We start from the raw sequence: 16244 nt of genomic DNA on the forward strand, positions 1-16244 counted from the left end.
GTGGAAGAGTTTCCAGGCAAAGCAGAGAGATGTTAGCTTAGTTATGCTTTTGGCTAACTTGTCCATTGAGAAAGACTTGTCAGAAAGAATAGATCGATCTAGCTAGATGGTGCAGGTGACACTTTAATTTTGCAGACGTAGAAAAAGCTATAGGATGATGAAACTGATAAGAAATATTAGGTTGACCTCTTTCGTAATTAACGTAAGTGTTGCACGCCTGAAGCTCAGGAAAGTAATAAAACTGGTGGTTCTTGGTTCACAATGGATTCTGCAACTGTTTCAAATGGCGTCGCTAAGCATGTACAGTACATACTAATTTGTGCCTCTACAAAAACTGCCACTTAACCAAGACCAGTGTCGTAGATTAACAATATGATACACCTTTGAAGAAATTCTTGTTAACTATCAGTTGCTTTTACACGTTTTATCTAACTGTCTATAACTACAAAAATCAATCGATTGTATCTGGCCTCTCAAGTGCAATCATTTCTAGAAATGCAGGCGCATGTGTTGTTCATGTTGCCACAGTACTAAAATTTTTAGTTGAGAAGAGTCTTACAATAATTATTTGTATTGATTGTTGTTAAGGCCTGTCCACACTAGACCAGAATGGATCGCGATCGGATCGCGATTCGATCGCGATCCGATCGGGATAGCGAGCGTCCACACTGCACTTTGAAAACGATACCTCCGCCTCATTTCGCTATCACGTGACTGATGACCGATGTGTATGTGTGGTTTCTTTGCTTGTAGAAAGCGTTGATACAGCGACGTAAGGTGAGCGAGAACAAAGACGAGTGAGGAGTGTTAGATGTTCCGACTACACGCGTAGCGTACGTGAAGGTAACGCCCACTATTTCTAATTGGATTCAACCGATCGCGATCGGATCGCGATCGAATCCACCTCGCGATGTGGATCGGACGGATCGCGATCCGATCGCGATCGAGTTGCAAGTGTGGACAGCGTTGCGGTTGGATCGCGATCGGATCGCGATCGGATCGCGATCCAGTTGCCAGTGTGGACAGGCCTTTAGACTTACTCGGTAATATACATACGTGTATGAGTGTACTACTGTTTCCGTGCTTGATAGCTATTCATGTGTTACTTGTCATCACCGTTGATTGTAACAAAGGTCGAGAAATGTATTTCTTCTAGTTGAGAGTGTGTAGGGTAGGTGTGTGTCACTCATATTTCAAAAAAAGGTCAGACTTTAATTAATAGCTAGAGAATGACCATATTTAAAGAAAAAATGAAATTAGAGATGTTGCTAATTGATAAATAGTCATGACAACAGGAAATTTTACCCTACTAGAGCCTCTAAACAATGCAGAGCGGATGCTCTAAATCTCTACAGTGTTATTATAGCATTATAACGATAGTATCGCCGTAATTTGTGTGTAGTTGTGTTTCTGGTGTTTTTCTGTCTCGTTGGCTACCAGCTAAACTTAAAATCACCTATTGTTTCACCGGAAGACCTTACGTGAACGACCGGATTTTCCGCTAAGGTACAGATTCCAGCACAGGATGCCACCAATTATCGATTACACCCACGCATGCGGTCTGCGAAGGATGCTATTTCTGCAGTTATTTTTAGTCTGTGTGTTGGGTGATTAGCACGTACACAGCTAGAGGCCTCCTCAAAGTTATGGGAAAGTTCCGAAACATTTGTATCAAACCACACACCAATAGGACTTACTGAAGTACTTAGAGAATTAATACGTTGGATGCTAATATTCAATAGTGACACGTAGTTAGGTTAAATTTTTAATTATATTTTATTTATATATTTTTATATTATTTTATTGAATAAAAATATAGAAATTTATTTAAACACTTTAGTTTGTCATGCTAACACCTGAGATGGTTACTTAATTAATTGCAAACAGCTCAGCCTTGATGAAGCTAACTTTTAGTTAGCTAACGTTTGGATCTTTTCGTTTCCAGTGAAGTATCTTTTCTGCTGGTGGGTGAGCTGAGACTTTTCTCAATTAATTTTGACAGTAAAACTTTTAGTTGTTGGCTTTTTGACTAATATTTACCAGCTTTTATTGTTAGTAGGGTGTTCAAGCATGCATATCGAGCACCCTTAGAGTTATCAAATCAAATTAGCAATTGCTTGATGGTCTGTCGTCACTGAAGCGCTAAGATCTGCGATTTAGAATCCCCATGTAAAGCTGCAAAGTAAGCAAACAATATTTCTTTCTTTTAGTTCCCATTGATGACGCATAGGTAGCTAAATGGGAAGGACTTGATGAGGATGTCAGGTCTATAGAGGCAAGAAAAGCAGAATAATTTGATGACAACGCAATACACGCATGTTGGATATTATTGCATCATGCAGCACTGGCTTAAACTATGCAGTAACCCTTGCATGCAGCTTCGACTTTGTATAACACATGAAGTGATCGGCTGGGATATTTATCATATCTGATAGTTGTTGTTAAGAATTCCTAGTCTAGGCAATGAAATTTCATTTCTGTGTTTTAATTCTTAGAATCGTAGCATTAATTAAATAATACTATCCCTTTCCACAGCTGTTTCCTAAAGAGTGTATATATACCACTATTGCTTCTAATGTATGATGATGTAAAGATGACTGCAACATGGATGTGGTATGACAACTTGTTTTCCAAATTTGAACTGTCAATTAAGTCATTGTGGTACATGTGCATATACATAGCCATTACAGTTAAGATGCTATATTCAGAAGTAAAATTGTGATATCTCTGCAGAGTATACACAATTGTACTAGAGTAGATCGTTATAGAAGGGAAGTTTCCTGCCAATGGATGACACATACATTTAAGTGTAGACATAAAACTTCCTATAAAATCCTTCGTAAGCAACTCTTGGTCAACTGTTGCCACGTACTGAGTTTTGATTATCAGTTAGTTAGTGATATTGCAAACTAAAGTACATAAATTATTAGTCGGGCTATAATCAGATACTGTACTGTAACTGTGGTTTGCATGGCTTAGTCATTTCCTGCAACATCTGTGTTCCTGTCTCACTGTGTGCACATGTGTGTGTGTGTGACAAGACTTGGTGTACTTAATTAATTGTTATCTGGAGATATCACCAAGCAGAGTCAGTACCGTGTAATGTCAACTGTGTGGTTGAATTCCATTTATGGCCTAGAGTTGTTAGATTAACAACTGTCATGGTTGATTAGCTGTAACCAGTCACTCTGTTTATCGCTGACATTAAAATTGCAATTTATTTTCAAACATCCAATTAACTGTTCTCAAAGATTTAGTTGTGTGTAGCTGGAAGTCTCACGTGTTGACTGTATACGTATGCATTTTCATTGTTGCTAACAGCAACATTAGTCTTGAAATGCCATGTGCATGCTACTGCATCTCTATGAGTATTCATCCAATTTGTTCATTATGCAAATTGTCCCCATCTCACATGATACAACTAAGTACACAACATGTCCTACTGGAATACTTATTATGCACAATTGTGTGCCTTTTAGATACTGCGAATGTGGTGATTTGATTGGCACAGTTTTAACCCTATTTTAATTTGATCTTCATGATAGTCTATTTGAACACAAAATGTTATCTCTATTATTAACATCTGACTTGTCTAGTAACAGCTGCCTCTACTGCTTTATCTCTTACACTGACACTCCTTGACATCATCAAGTAAAATCGTAATGGTTTAGAAGCCCATTCTGGTCCTGCATAGTCTATACCTATTCTCGAAGTCGATACAATCCAGTCATCTGCAATGACATTCATGTCACTCGTCTCTAACCAGAGCCCAGATGAGTTTGCGCTGTTTGTCAAAGTTGTTCCGTCAATCATATCCTTGCTAATGTTCATCGCCTGGCACAGGTTTGCTGGCCCAGTACATAATTGCCAATCTTTGATTCCTGCACCTCCATCTTTCCGTTTCAAGCCTCTCTGTTGCCTCATGATTTCCAGTCCTTCTAACGGTTCAACAGCACGAATAAGCACAGCTGCACCATCCCCTTTGCTAGATATATTAAGGCAGTGATGAATGCCATATATCTTGTAAACATATGCAGTGCCAGGAGACATAAACATCGATTTATTCCGTTCAGTACATTTTCCTTGATATGAGTGAGATCCTGCATGAAACAGTTTTCTGTGAGAACATTAATTAACACAGCAAACATCGTCCAAGTGCACACAAGTCTGTCTATATGTGACTTGCTGTGATACACTTTCCAGTGTGTAAAATGCTGCATTGCATGGTGCAAAACACATACATCCTCACTACATACAGAAATGCCAAGCATTTAGATTACTCATGCACCACACTGTAAGTATTACCTAATCCACAACAAAATGGCATTCCTCACCTAGCAAGAATATATGCAATGTTTCCACACAACAATCTCTTTAGTTAGCTAAGAATGAAAGCATATTTCCCAAAAAATTTTAGTTGCAACACAACTGGGTATTACAACCCTAGATAGCTAGCAAGCATTGAACAAGGTGACAAACAAATTTAGATCCCCCCCCGGAATTCCAGAATTCCACAAATGCAAGAGAGTTAAAACGTTGCCCGCACTTGCTCCATGCAATCATTTATGTTGGAAGTCTAGGTCTCATGACAGAAGCAAGAATAGTTTCGCTATGACAATGTGCACATCCACGTGCCTGATAAATATACACCAAATATGCATAATTACACGTTCCAGCTACCGTCTACTTGGAAACATTCATGCATGACCACGTGCTCACATGCCGGGGACACCCTAATTCTCAAAAAATTAACACAATCATTTCGTACCTTTGTCGTCCCCACCAAGATATGCTTCCACTTCTACGATTTTCCCAGCCAATCGCTGTCCGCCTTCCAGTCGTCTTACCAGCTTCTTTCCGAGTAGATTTCTCGCTAGTTGCTCGCAAGGCGTGGCGTAGAAGTCACACCGAATCAAAACGGATGCTGAAACAGAGGAACTGAAGGTGAAAGGTCGTCGCAAAATGTCATACCGACACAGTTTACACAACCGATTCAGCCCCCTCATCACTTACTCGACACTGTGCGACATTTTCCTTCTCTTTCTAACTCACTCCATCCAGTCGAGCTTCCAACGGTTTCGAAATCTCGTTGCCGCTTACGTTCGCGTCTCATAGCCGCGTCGACGTCGTAATTCGACCACACGATTTGTACTATGACCTCTGCGTTTGATCACGCCCATCGAGGCGCGACGGCTCCCTAATGCGGAAAGTGGGCGGCAAGTCACGCGATAAGTCGTTTTCGCATGTTGATGGAGCGGAACCGGATTTACGCACGAGGGTAATGCCCGTTGAGAGTGGGGAAAGAGACTACTTGTAGCCGGCGTGTCACACATCGGGATCAGTCTTGCCTCTGTGTGGTAAGAGTTTGGTGTGTCTTAATTTTGTATTGCTCACTAACAATGGTTCGTCTGCGGGGTCGCGTTCGGTTTACTCGGGCTCTCGTCTTGGCTATCATTTGGCTGTACGTTCGGCTGTGCCACTGCGTTACAGGGTCTGTCCGTCTTGTTGGTGTTGTCGTTCACTTGACCGTGCGCGTGCGGAAGAAGAACTCGAAATCGAAGCGGCGCTTGTCGAAGAGATTGACGAAAGATGACTTTTGCATCAATGGTCGCATCGTGGTACCGCTACGGGATAATATCCGGCTGTCTTTGCGTTCTTCTCGCCGGTCTTTACCTTGAGATGGACGCCAAACGTCGGACTAGTGATGAGCAAGAGGAATATGTGGCTAGCAGGTCTGGTAGCGAGGTTGTCGTGTCTTCTGTCCGTCGAGGGAGTGCTGTCTTTTGCCAGGGAGACTCGTCGCGTACACGTTCGTGCCGTTTCAAAAATTTGTGTTATCGGGCTGCAAAAGACGAGTTCATATTTTTTCACGGTTCGGAGACTCTGGCTGCCGGGTTACCGAGGCAGAGATTCGATCCTGCGTTTTTGGATTTGTCGTCTGTGGTTGGACATAATACGCAACACTTTGAGTATACTGATGTACCGGTTAGTGTGCTGGAGGAAGGAAGTATTGAGGTGGAGAGAATAGAGAGAGGGAGACACATCATCTTCAAGAGATTCAATCCTGGGAATTTGATGCACGTCATTCATGATGACTTATTGCCTTTATACCTCACCATTAGACAACATCATCTCGATTGTGACAACAGAGAGAGATGTCATTACAGACTTGTCATGATGGACGATCACAGCAACCTCGAAGGGAGCCGGGATTTCCTGAATTTGTACGACTTTCTTGCACCTTATGGCTTTCTGATGAAGCAGGATCTGTTTCCTTCATCTCCCATGTCCCTTGTCAAGTCATCCAACTCGGTGGTCTGTTTTGAGGATGCATTGATTGGGTTGAACAAGTTGCCAACTTGGTATCAGTATGGGTTTAATCGTCCACAGGGTCCTATCTCCGATTCTGAATCGAATGGTTACGTTCTCAGACAGTTTGGATCTTTCATCAGAAGCAAGTTTGGGATTAAAGAGCAACAAGATGAGAGTGAAGTTATAAAACTTTATCCAAAGAGTTCTATAAAGCCAAGAAATGTTGTCCTACTAAGTAGGTCCATGAATAGACTTATATTGAATGAAAACGATTTAGCTACTACTATTACTAGTCAACTGGAAACACGTGTTCACATTGCTGAAGTTGAATCAATGACTTTACAGGAGCAAATTGCTCTTGTTTCCAATGCTTCTATTCTCATCGGCATGCATGGATCATCACTGACACTTGCTTTATTTCTTCGGGAGGGATCTGCGCTACTCGAACTGTTTCCATATGCTGTGCCAGCTAAGGAATACACGCCATACAAAACACTCACAGAACTACCAGGAATGAACGTTGCTTATCAGTATTGGGAGAATAACAATGAAGACAATACCATCACACATCCCGACTATGAGGCGACATATGGTGGCATATCCCACCTAGACAAAGAACAACAGGAGAAAATCAAGAGCAGTCGGAGAGTAGAAGCTCACTGGTGCTGTGAGAATCCCGAGTGGCTTTACAGAATCTATCAGGACACGTTCGTAGATATTCCAGAAGTTGTTCGAATGGTAAAGAAGGTATGGCAATCTGCAATACATATCCAGGACAACTTGAACAAAGTTCAACAGGCGAAGGCCAGTCACATACCTGGAACAATCTTTCCATCTAAAGTTAAGAATGTGACCTGCTTTGCAAGTTCAGACAGCGTTGAGGCTTCGTTAGTTGTCTCATGGGCTCCATCCTGGAATCAGCAGCATATACCTGGAGAAGTGTGGTATGAAGTTTGGATTCAAGAAAAGGGAGTGGACGACTACAATGCGTATAAGCTACAGGCAACCGAGTTCGCTTTTACACATAATATCAGACATAATGCAAACTATATTGTGTGGGTACGATCTGTTATAGGTAACTTGGAAGGTCCATTTAGTGGTAGTGTACTCTGTGACACATAATTTCTGAAATCTATTGGAAGTATAAAAAATCTTGCTCTACCCTTTTATTCTTTATTTTGATGTCTATGAAGATAGCCGTGATTTATTGTGACCACTATTTGATCAAATACAACAGTATATATCAAACAAACTAATAAATTGTGTTTGTGTCGTTTGCGTTTCACAATATTAGACATTGCAAAGTGAATTTCCTGTTGGGAAACCTAGCCAACGCTAACTGACATGTAACTGGGTTCCTGAATTTTGCTACATGCCTTGCTTCTTGCGACACTCAGTTGTTTTGCAATGATGTGATGTCATTCATGATGGTTTAATAATAGCAAGAATGATTGTAAGTTCACTACATATATAGTAAACAATGGGAACCTACCATTACAGGCGTGTTTCTTACCAGGTATTTGTCTACAGCTCTGTACTTTGTATCTAAAATAGTCATGCTGTTTGCATTTTGTAATACGTAATGTTGAAGTATGAGATAAAATTTGTATGTTGAGTTTGGAATAAATTTTAATTGATTATTAGAAAGCACACACACACACACGCGCACACACACACACACACACACACACACACACACACACGTGTTAGCTGTTGTTGCATACTTACAAGTGCCTTTTTCAACTAGTAGAGAAAGTTCTAGTTGTACAGCTAAACTTTTTGTCTATTTAGAAATTGACTAAAAACAAATTACGTCACACATGCAGCAATTTCTCAACGTTAATTCTATACAAGTTTACCTTTTCTTTGTAAAATTTATTTAACTCAGTAATAATAATAATTGCATTAGCCATTGCATTGCATCTCATTGTACTCTCACCTCTAGTAGCTCTTGCACTAGCAGTTAGGCCAGCAGTCGATGCCATTTGACGCAAAGGTCTCTCTACAACAAGAGGAAAATAGTTGTGGTCTTGCAGCCACCCCCGCTAGCCAGAGGACGAGGGATACACAAGACAGGACAGACGCACGGACGAACGCATGCACTCACAACGCACGTACAGTTCATTCGTAATGGCGGTCGGAAACTCGTTGCATTATGTTAAGCAAGTGTTGCCTTTGCCAAACCTAATTTGTACTTTTTACGAATAAACAACTATTAGCTATTATAGGTATAGGTGGAGTTGTCAGGTATGTCCAGTACATAGTACATGCACTTTTGCCACATACGTGTTGTGAAATGTGCCGTGCGCTGTACACTCGTGTAGCTGCTGTCTTTATCTACTTTTTGTGGTTATTAGCTAATTAGTATTGTTGATTACGAAGTTGTTACTGACGTATGTAGAGAGTTTGTGTGTGTGTGTGTGTGTGTGTGTGTGTGTGTGTGTGTGTGTGTGTGTGTGTGTGTGTGTGTGTGTGTGTGTGTGTGTGTGTGTGTGTGTGTGTGTGTGTGTGTGTGTGTGTGTGTGTGTGTGTGTGTGTGTGTGTGTGTGTGTGTGTGTGTGTGTGTGTGTGTGTAACACTGCGTTCGTGCGTCATATGTTAGAAAATCATCTGATTGTCTACGTTCTAACTAGAACATGCCAGTAAATAGTGATTAAGTGCGTGACGTCACGTTGCAGACCGATTTATGCTAGAATTGTCTTGATGATAGACTGTCCTTGAGGTAAGCAGGTAATTAGTAATCGACTCATTGGCAAATTAGTAAACCATATTGTTAACTTAACACATTTTAACCTAATTAATTAGTTAGTGCACGTGTCGCACGTGTCAGTATCAAAAGCGAGGCCTGGTTCTAACAACGCATGCGCGTTGCCACAAGCAACACAACTTACAGAGACGCTGTGTGCACAATGAGCTCTGAAAGAGAGACTGCAGCCGCCTTATCTCTAGAACTCGAATCAATAGTTGGCTTCAACGGTAAGACAAAAATCACACGTCTCCCAAGTAAGCGTCGAATTTCTTCCTTCCTTGTCTTTCACGGTTTGTAGGCCACATTCCCGGTGGATTACTCTGCCATCCTGACCGCAGTCACATTGTTTACGCCATCGGCTGTAACGTTGTCATAGAAGAGATCGCCTCGCAAAAGCAGACTTTCCTCAGTGGACACACAAACCTCGTGTCATGTCTCGTCGTATCAAGGAGTGGCCGCTTTATTGCATCTGGTCAAGTCACTCACATGGGATTTGTTGTGAGCAGATTTGGTGATGCGTTGGTAGTGGTTTGGGTGTGTGACGTACTGGTTGGTGTTGATTGTCAGGCTGATGTGATTGTGTGGGATTATGAGAAGAAAGAGAGATATGCGACGTTCAAGTTGCACAAGGTGAAGGTCGAGGCGTTGGCTTTCTCTCCCTCTGATCTGTTTCTGGTTACTCTTGGAGGAAGAGACGACAATAGGTGAGGTAATAGACAGACAGACAGACAGACAGACAGACAGACAGACAGACAGATTATTTTATTTGAACTCTTACTCTACCGATAACAAGCGCTAACTTTATGCAAAACAATAACAGTCAATGACAAAATGTTGAGCGTCTCTATCGTATGTAAAGTTATCGAAGTTGCACTTAGACAACTTTGACAACTTCTTAAAATCACTGAGAGTTGTAAGACTGTACAACTAGAGACAGACAGACAGACAGACAGACAGACAGACAAGAGGTCGGACATCTTCGTTTTTGATCCAGATTCAGGTGCAGACAACTAGTTAGATGTGTCGTTGGCTCATCCATGGTGTTTGGACTCAGCCTCCAGAGAAGAAGGAGTAGCAGCAATGAAACGGGAGGAGAAGAAAGAGGCAAAGTATAATTCTAAGCTTCTGCCAAGAGGGTCCTGTCCATTGGTCATTCCTCTTGTTTTCGAACATTTTGGCCGTTGGGGCAAACAAGCAGTTAGATATTTGAACAAGCTGGCAAAGAGTGCAAGGGATGATGAAGGAAGATGAAATGAGACCGACTTCAAAAACAAGTGGCGATCAATTATTTTAGTGACTCTACAGCATTGCAATGCAAAAGTCGTCTCAGACAAACTCATTAGCATAGCGAGATTAGAACATCGAAATGTAGTTTGTGCAGTGGAATAATGTATTCTTTAGAACCATAGTGGTCTTGTTGTGTTAGGTTACTCATGATGTAAACGTTTGATTTAAATGGAAAATATATGTATTGAGACAGACAGACAGACAGACAGATAGACAGACTGACAGACCCATAGACACAGCCATATATGAACATGATAGACTGTGGGTACTAAATTATGTCTAATTGCTGTCTTCTCTAGTGTTGCAATCTGGGATCTGTCTAAAAAAGAGGCCGTGTGTGGTAGTCCTGCTGCCATGAAAAGTGCAGGAACTGTGTTTGCGGTTGCATTTTCCAACAAGAGGGACGATGTGTTTGTGACAGGCGGAGAGTAAGAACAAACACACACACACACACACACACACACACACACACACACACACACACACACACACACACATTATCATTATCATCATTCATTGTCCGCTACTCGTGTACGAGTTCACAACTTCTTTACTGATTAGAATTCAGCCATCGCTTGTGTGCTTGTTCATGTGCATAGAGACCAATACGAGAATGACAACCACGATGACAGATGGTGCAACATATTGACTTGTAGTTACTACTTGTGCCATTTGCTGGTGTATGTGTCGTCGTTCTTCTAATTTTTTCATTCTCTCATCCTCAAACTTCTTCAGACCAGATGACACTTTCTTCCTCCAAACCAAACGATCAGACGCTGGTGGCTCCCAATTGCCTTGATTGATGCCCACATTCTGCAGATGATGACACAACATGTCTTCATATCTAAGTTTTTGGCCACCAGTTCTTCTCTTGGCATTTAACGACTGTCCATAGAAACTTGCTGTGGTAGCCTTCTGTCACACACACACACACACACACACACACACACACACACACACACACACACACACACACACACACACACACACACACACACACACACACACACACACACACAGACTCACATGGGCTCACACATAATTATTTGACTCTTAACATTTTTCATTTAGTAAAACACTAAGAATTTGGGAGCTTGATCGTTCTAATCGTAAGATACGTCCAACTGATGCAAACCTTGGCCAGCTGAAAAGAGTCGTCAAGTGTCTCCAAGTCAGCAATTACATAGTTTATGTAATGAATATTGACTATATATTTCTTTTGTATTAATACAGATTGATGACAGTGATGAGTTTGTATTCTGTGGAACAACAAGTGGTGACGTACTGCAGGTATATCGTACTATGTGTGACAGGATGTTTGTACGTTAAATAATTTAATGATAATTTACCGCACTCACACACACACACACACACAACACACACACACACACACACACACACACACACACACACAACACACACACACACACACACACACACACACACACACACACACACACACACACACACACACACACACACACACAGTGACCTTTAAATCAATATTAAAAATGTGTGCAGATCAACATTAAGACGAAGCTGTTGAGTAAATTTGGCCCACAAAAGCAGAAGTTCAGTCTGGGTGTGCTGTCATTAGTTCTGCTCAAAACGGGTGACATGTTGGTCGGAACAGGTGATGGAACAGTTGCTCAACTGAGAGGTTCAGACTTCAAGAAAGTCAGGTGAGTGGATAGAAATATAAGATATAGGTGTTAGGGCCTGTCTGTCTGTCTGTTTATCTGTCCACCTGTCTGTCTGTCTGTCTGTCTGCCTGTCTGTCTGCCTGTCAGTCTATCTGTCCATCTGTCTGTCTGTCTATCTGTGTGATCAAACCACTGATCAACTCTAACTCATTCTACAATTTGATTCTCAGATCGACTACAAAACCGTTGAAGGGTCACATCATGTCATTAGCATTACGTGGTGGAGGACACCAAGTAAGAACAACTACATAACCCACCACACACAAACAAACTTTGCTACCGTCCTATTTCTCTAGTTTTACGTTGGCTCTTCAGTTTGTCACATTTATCGCTTCTCGTTTGCTGAATTTACGTCAGATCTTATGCACACGTGTCACTACTCGGCCATCACAGACGTCAACTTTCCCAAGTAGGATCATCAATGGCCTGTTGTTTGTGTGTGCGTTTGTGTTAGTTTGTGCGTGTCGTGTTGTAGGGATTGTTCGGAGTTGTTTGCGACGAGTTCGCAGAATGATTTGCGCATTTGGGACTCAGAAACGAGGAAGGAGCTGTTGCGCATCGTTGTGCCAAACATGACATGCAATGCCTTCTCGATTATGGCTGATGGCAAGAGTATAGTGACGGGTATAATGGAGATATGTTGTCTGTTTGCTATGGCACTGCCTATCTGTCTGTATCTTGTCTGTCTGTCTGTCTGTCTGTCTATCTGTCTGTCTGTCTGTCTGTCTGTCTCAATACATATATTTCCATTTAAATCAAACGTGTACATCATGAGCAACCCCAACACAACAAGACCACTACGGTCCTGAAGCATACAAAAGTACACTGTGCAAACTACATTTTGACATTCTAATCTCGCTATGCTAATGAGATTGTCTGAGACGACTTTTTGCAACGCTGTAGAGTCACTGAAATAATTGATCGTCACTTGTTCTTGAAGTCGGTCTCATTTTGTCTTTCTTCTTCATCCCTTGCACTCTTTGCCAGTTTGTTATAATATCTAACTGCTTGTTCGCCCCAACGGCCAAATTGTTCGAAAACAAGAGGAATGACCAATGGCAGGACCCTTCTGGCAGAAGTTCAGAATTATACTTTGCCTCCTTCTTCTCCTGTTTCATTGCTGCTACTCCTTTTTCTCTGGAGGCTGCCTTCACTGAGTCCAAACACCGTGGATGAGTCAAAGACACATCTAATTCAATGTCTGCACCTGAATCTGGGTCATAAACAAGGCTGTCCGACCTCTTGTCACTGTTGACATACCGATATTGTGGCTCTAGCTTGTGCGACAAGTTGAGTTGAGAAAGGCAGTTAGACCATGCTGACACAATTGAGTTGTGAGTGTGCACTGGACTACCCCCAGTCTTACAAGTGATTAGATGGTATCCTTGGATGTCCAGTTCTTTGTCACAATCACAACAATTGCTCGATGCAGGAATGTCACATCCCAACCTCATCATAGTTGCCAAACGAAATCGTGTGGTGAAAGTGCAACATGTGACGAGGACGGAATTGCTGACACCCAAGCTCCAGCTCCTTTACCTGACAATGAATGCAAACAAGCTCTGTCTCTGATTGTATTTGAGTTGTTGTTCAAGAGGTAGTCAACATCAGCCTTGAGCTGTTGTTGGGTAAGCCTTTGCTGCAATTTTCCATTGTCGTTGATCAAGTCTGACAGTGACTGCCCCTCTGGCACCGTTTCATGAAGATCATGGCCTATAGATCCCATAGAATCAGGACCCAAAAGCAGGTTGTTTACATATTCTTCAAGATCATGCACACTCTGTCTGTCTGTCTGTCTGTCTGTCTGTCTGTCTGTCTGTCTGTATCTTGTCTGCCTGTCTATTTGTTTGTTTGTATATTTATTTACCTAACTTTGCATCTGTTTGTCTACCTGTTTGTCCATGTCTGTTAACTACCTACCTAGTCCATCTGTCTATAAATCTGCATTATTGACATCTATCAATATCCTCCAATAATCTTCTATCTACAGGCTGGAATGATGGCAAAATCAGGGCATACACACCTGAGAGTGCCAAACTAATGTACACAGTCCATGATGCACACAACAGTGGTGTTACTGCCACTGCTACAACCAGCAACTGCCGTTGTATCATTAGCGGTGGCGGTGAGGGGCAAGTGAGAGTGTGGGATGTGGCAGGAAGTTCGACGAAGATGAAGGGGGCGATGAAGGAGCACAGGGGTGCGGTTTCATGCATCAAAGTGAAGAGCAACGATATTGAATGTGTTAGTGCGAGTGCGGATGGCACATGCATCATATGGAACCTTCAGTGAGTGGTGTGTGTATGTGTGTGTGTGTGTGTGTGTGTGTGTGTGTGTGTGTGTGTGTGTGTGTGTGTGTGTGTGTGAGTGCAAACCATTCATCTTGCCCTTGCTTTTTCCCACAGGCGGTTTGTCCGTAATCAGATCATATTTGCCAACACATTATTCAAGGCCGTCTGCTATAGACCAGATGAGACACAAATCATAACGAGTGGAACCGACAGACAAGTAAATCCGTCAAACGTCTTCCTCCTTTCTCTCTCTTACTTCATCACTTGTTTGCCATTTTAGGTTGGATATTGGGAGACGTTTGATGGCTCCGCTATTCGCGAGCTGGAGGCATCGGCAACTTCGTCAATAAATGCAATGGATATATCACCAGATGGACAGTACTTCGTGACAGGCAGTGATGATAAGCTTATAAAAGTAAGACAACTGTGTTACTGTGTGTGTGTGTGTGTGTGTGTGTGTGTGTGTGTGTGTGTGTGTGTGTGTGTGTGTGTGTGTGTGTGTGTGTGTGTGTGTGTGTGTGTTTATGTTTATGTGTTTTTCCATGAGCGTGTTTGCATTTTATCACACACGTTTACAAGCATCTGATGTTACCATCATGACACTGCCTTCACTAAAACTCCATATCCAATCTCAGGTGTGGCAATACGACAAAGGCGAGGTGACCCACATTGGCACAGGCCACGGTGGTTCAGTGACACGCCTCAAAATATGTCCCAATCAAAGACATATCATCAGTGTGAGTGACGACGGGGCAATCCTCAAATGGAAATGGCCAACCACACCAGCACTCACACCACAGAACACGCCGCAGAATGGATTGGAGACTGAACGGCCAACAAGTGCAGAAGAATAGTTTTATCTCGTCACTCATGCAGTTCACGTCAACGAGTAGAATGGCTGGGCAATAGTCTATGATTAGTTGTCAAATACTATTGTACTGTATGAGTTTCTAATTGTAGCCTTACAAAGGGATATGTACAAAAACTCTTGTCAGTGACTTGTGCGAGTTCTTGTTGTGTTGTTTAGCCCCAAGCTTGACTCTTGCAGTAGTGGAAAACAAGCTTGCCATCAGAACCAAATGACTAGATGAAAGTTTTTGAGTGATATAAATAGATAGAGAAAGACACACACGTGCGTGCACACACACAGACACACACATAGACACACACATAGACACACAGACACACACACACACACACACACACACACACACACACACACACACACACACTCACCTCATACAAGTTATGGACTGTCTGATCAGGAGGAGGCACAAATGCTTGACTGACATATAGAAACTAAACCAACATGCTCACTACATCACAACACTCAAAGCCATCTGTGTGTGTGTGTGTGTGTGTGTGTGTGTGTGTGTGTGTGTGTGCGTGTGTGTTTGTGTGTGTGTGAAGTCGATCTCCGACATCTCACCACAGATTCGTCAGGTTGGCAGTGTATTCTCTGCTTCACAAAGTTAGCAATCCACGCGACCGTCTTTTCTCTACTCACGTTGTATTTCTTCGTTTTGAGTATTGGTGCATCAGCTGCAGCTTTGAGAAGTATAGTCACTAGAATGGAGACACAACCTGCATAACTACCAATGCACACAGTGCAGACAAACTATCATACTAAGAGCCAGCTGGTCGTCTGGCACACAACCATGATGAGATTGCACTGAGTAGTAGCAAACAGACAGACAAACAGACAGACAGACAGACAGACAGACAGACAGACAGATTTTTAGCGTAGACTGTAATAATGTCTTGTTTAAGAAATATATGTATTGACAGACAGACAGACAGAAAATATATGTATTGGACAGACAGACAGACAGACAGACAGCTATAGTTATGTGCTTTGCAGTGATGTATAATAGTTCCATGTTTGAAAATATATGTATTGAC

The 16244-nt window shown here is 42.1% G+C and overlaps 4 protein-coding genes across 4 annotated transcripts in view; 2 read left to right on the plus strand and 2 right to left on the minus strand.

Annotated features, from left to right (window-relative positions):
- Positions 1 to 3508: 3508 nt before the first annotated feature.
- LOC134185094 (uncharacterized) lies at positions 3509 to 5143 on the minus strand. Its single transcript, XM_062652886.1, has 3 exons — positions 5014 to 5143; positions 4769 to 4924; positions 3509 to 4100 (listed from the first exon to the last, which is right to left on the minus strand). The coding sequence occupies exons 1-3, from the start codon at positions 5111 to 5113 to the stop codon at positions 3577 to 3579; spliced, it is 780 nt and encodes a 259-aa protein (XP_062508870.1). The 5' UTR covers positions 5114 to 5143; the 3' UTR covers positions 3509 to 3576.
- A 101-nt stretch (positions 5144 to 5244) lies between these two features.
- Positions 5245 to 7566, plus strand: LOC134185092 (protein O-linked-mannose beta-1,4-N-acetylglucosaminyltransferase 2-like). Its single transcript, XM_062652884.1, has 2 exons — positions 5245 to 5357; positions 5491 to 7566. Exon 2 carries the CDS (start codon positions 5590 to 5592, stop codon positions 7432 to 7434), a length of 1845 nt encoding a protein of 614 aa, XP_062508868.1. The 5' UTR covers positions 5245 to 5357; positions 5491 to 5589; the 3' UTR covers positions 7435 to 7566.
- A 1627-nt stretch (positions 7567 to 9193) lies between these two features.
- LOC134184449 (cilia- and flagella-associated protein 52-like) lies at positions 9194 to 15295 on the plus strand. The gene is made up of 14 exons (XM_062652139.1): positions 9194 to 9288; positions 9360 to 9559; positions 9629 to 9765; positions 10648 to 10776; positions 11420 to 11519; positions 11582 to 11638; positions 11870 to 12030; positions 12222 to 12285; positions 12348 to 12460; positions 12527 to 12675; positions 14042 to 14339; positions 14457 to 14559; positions 14623 to 14757; positions 14978 to 15295. The coding sequence occupies exons 1-14, from the start codon at positions 9222 to 9224 to the stop codon at positions 15194 to 15196; spliced, it is 1932 nt and encodes a 643-aa protein (XP_062508123.1). The 5' UTR covers positions 9194 to 9221; the 3' UTR covers positions 15197 to 15295.
- Positions 15284 to 16244, minus strand: part of LOC134184451 (ubiquitin-like protein ATG12) — a 1204-nt gene continuing 243 nt past the window's right edge. Inside the window, exons 2-4 of the mRNA XM_062652144.1 lie at positions 15772 to 15908; positions 15579 to 15641; positions 15284 to 15425 (exon numbers count right to left, since the gene is read on the minus strand). Coding sequence (XP_062508128.1) covers positions 15366 to 15425; positions 15579 to 15641; positions 15772 to 15908 — 260 coding nt within the window. The 3' untranslated portion in view covers positions 15284 to 15365. The remainder of the gene's footprint in view (positions 15426 to 15578; positions 15642 to 15771; positions 15909 to 16244) is intronic.

The sequence above is a fragment of the Corticium candelabrum genome, chromosome 9, assembly GCF_963422355.1.
Source record: "Corticium candelabrum chromosome 9, ooCorCand1.1, whole genome shotgun sequence".
Lineage (NCBI taxonomy): Eukaryota > Metazoa > Porifera > Homoscleromorpha > Homosclerophorida > Plakinidae > Corticium > Corticium candelabrum.

Bases quoted from the DNA above. Each gene is read 5' to 3' on its own strand.
- LOC134185094 (XM_062652886.1), bottom strand. From the start codon at position 5,113: ATGAGACGCGAACGTAAGCGGCAACGAGATTTCGAAACCGTTGGAAGC. The intron at 4,925-5,013 runs GTAAGTGATGAG...CCTCTGTTTCAG, and splicing joins AAAATGTCGCACAGTGTCGA to CATCCGTTTTGATTCGGTGT. The intron at 4,101-4,768 runs GTACGAAATGAT...TGTTTCATGCAG, and splicing joins TCTTGGTGGGGACGACAAAG to GATCTCACTCATATCAAGGA.
- LOC134185092 (XM_062652884.1), top strand. From the start codon at position 5,590: ATGACTTTTGCATCAATGGTCGCATCGTGGTACCGCTACGGGATAATA.
- LOC134184449 (XM_062652139.1), top strand. From the start codon at position 9,222: ATGAGCTCTGAAAGAGAGACTGCAGCCGCCTTATCTCTAGAACTCGAA. The intron at 11,520-11,581 runs GTCAGCAATTAC...GTATTAATACAG, and splicing joins GAGTCGTCAAGTGTCTCCAA to ATTGATGACAGTGATGAGTT. The intron at 12,031-12,221 runs GTGAGTGGATAG...TTTGATTCTCAG, and splicing joins TCAGACTTCAAGAAAGTCAG to ATCGACTACAAAACCGTTGA.